A 1579-nucleotide genomic window follows, 5' to 3' on the forward strand; every position below is an offset into this window, starting at 1 on the left:
TAAAACAAAAATAATGAGTATCAGATGATTCAATATTAATTACTCGAAATTTCCATGTTAACGTGTTGTGGTTGATCTCCAACCGTGTAATGACATTATCTACTTGAAAGCGAGATCCATGAAAACTCTCCCTTTTAGAAATTATCTCATCAAATTCATCATTTATGTATTGTAAAATTGCAACCATGTTAGAAAATCACTGAATAGGTAGAAAAATATTGTATATTATTCCATGTAAGGCCTGAAAAAATTTTTATAAAAAATATTTAAAAAAATTTTTATGGAAAAAAATTTCTTTTATGAAAAAAATTGTCATGAAAAATTGTTTTAAAAATTTTTCTATAAAAAGATCAGGGTGCTTCTAAAACGTATTTTGCAATATATAAAGAAAAGTAAAATGTTTTTTAACTCATATATGGAAAAAATAATGGATTAAAAATTATAAACTTACGATCCATTTTTCTTACGAAAAATATTACACTTTTTCCGAATAAAGTTAGAAAAACAATATAGAACTTTCAACCTATATTTTATTTTTAATTTGAGAAATATTGTTTATTAACTTTAGTATATTTTTTAACTGTAGCAGTACGAGAATGTAATATAGAAAAATATAATTTATTTGATGCTTATTCCAAGCAGAAGACTTATAAACTGAGGACAAAAATTATTAAGTATGATTAAATTGTAATACAAACATTTAAGAAAATTTTTAAAAATCAATATATTAAATGGGAGAAAATAATAAGCATGGAAAACTATAGATCAGTGTGTATGGGAGCGAGAGAGATAGTTAGTAAAGTGAACTCAGCCATGCATTGTCTCAAAGTAAGGAAAAATATCTTTTCAACTTCTATAAGGAAATTACTAGTATCAGCAACCATCTTACCACTCGTTGACTATTGTTCCGTTGTATTGGTCGACTCAACTTCTGATAACAATTTAAAACTACAACGTGCGATTAACTGCTCTATCAGATTTATTTTTAATCTCAAAAAAGATGAGCACATTACACCTTTCAGACGTGAGCTGGGATGGCTGTCTGTAAAGTATCGCCGAATGTACTACATGAGCTGTTATTTTTACAAGTTACTTCAAGTTGAAAAGCCCAAGTACTTACGAGAGCTATTCATTGAAGACATTGATGTTAGACGTTCCAATAGACTAGCAGCTAAAAAACATACTTCCTTCAAGATACCTCATTTTGCTACCACCTATATGGAACACTCATTCTTGATCTCCGTGATTCGTCTGTGGGAAGAACTACCAGAAGAAATCGTAAACTCAAGTAGCAGTGAAGTCTTCAAAAATAAAGCTTTTGACTATTTGCTAAATTTAGACAGTTAATTAATTGAACAATTGATAGATTAAATTTGTTGATTACAGTACTTCTATACTAATTAAAAAATTTAAATTGAGATATTAGTCGAATCAGTTTAGAAAAGTTTAAAATGGTTAAAAGTTTTGCAATATTATTCTAAAATTTAGGTTAAGAACTATGTGCTTACATTTAATATTATTATTTTTAAAATGTAAATATTTTGTATTTAAATTCGCCATTTGGCTGTGCCTTGGCATA

General features: G+C 27.5%; 1 protein-coding gene across 1 annotated transcript; it reads left to right on the plus strand.

Annotated features, from left to right (window-relative positions):
- The first annotated feature begins 813 nt into the window (after window positions 1-813).
- Window positions 814-1347, plus strand: LOC123273660. Its single transcript, XM_044741109.1, has one exon. It carries the CDS (start codon window positions 814-816, stop codon window positions 1345-1347), a length of 534 nt encoding a protein of 177 aa, XP_044597044.1.
- Window positions 1348-1579: the final 232 nt, after the last annotated feature.

Source organism: Cotesia glomerata, unplaced genomic scaffold (genome assembly GCF_020080835.1).
Source record: "Cotesia glomerata isolate CgM1 unplaced genomic scaffold, MPM_Cglom_v2.3 scaffold_1146, whole genome shotgun sequence".
Taxonomy (NCBI): Eukaryota; Metazoa; Arthropoda; class Insecta; order Hymenoptera; family Braconidae; genus Cotesia; species Cotesia glomerata.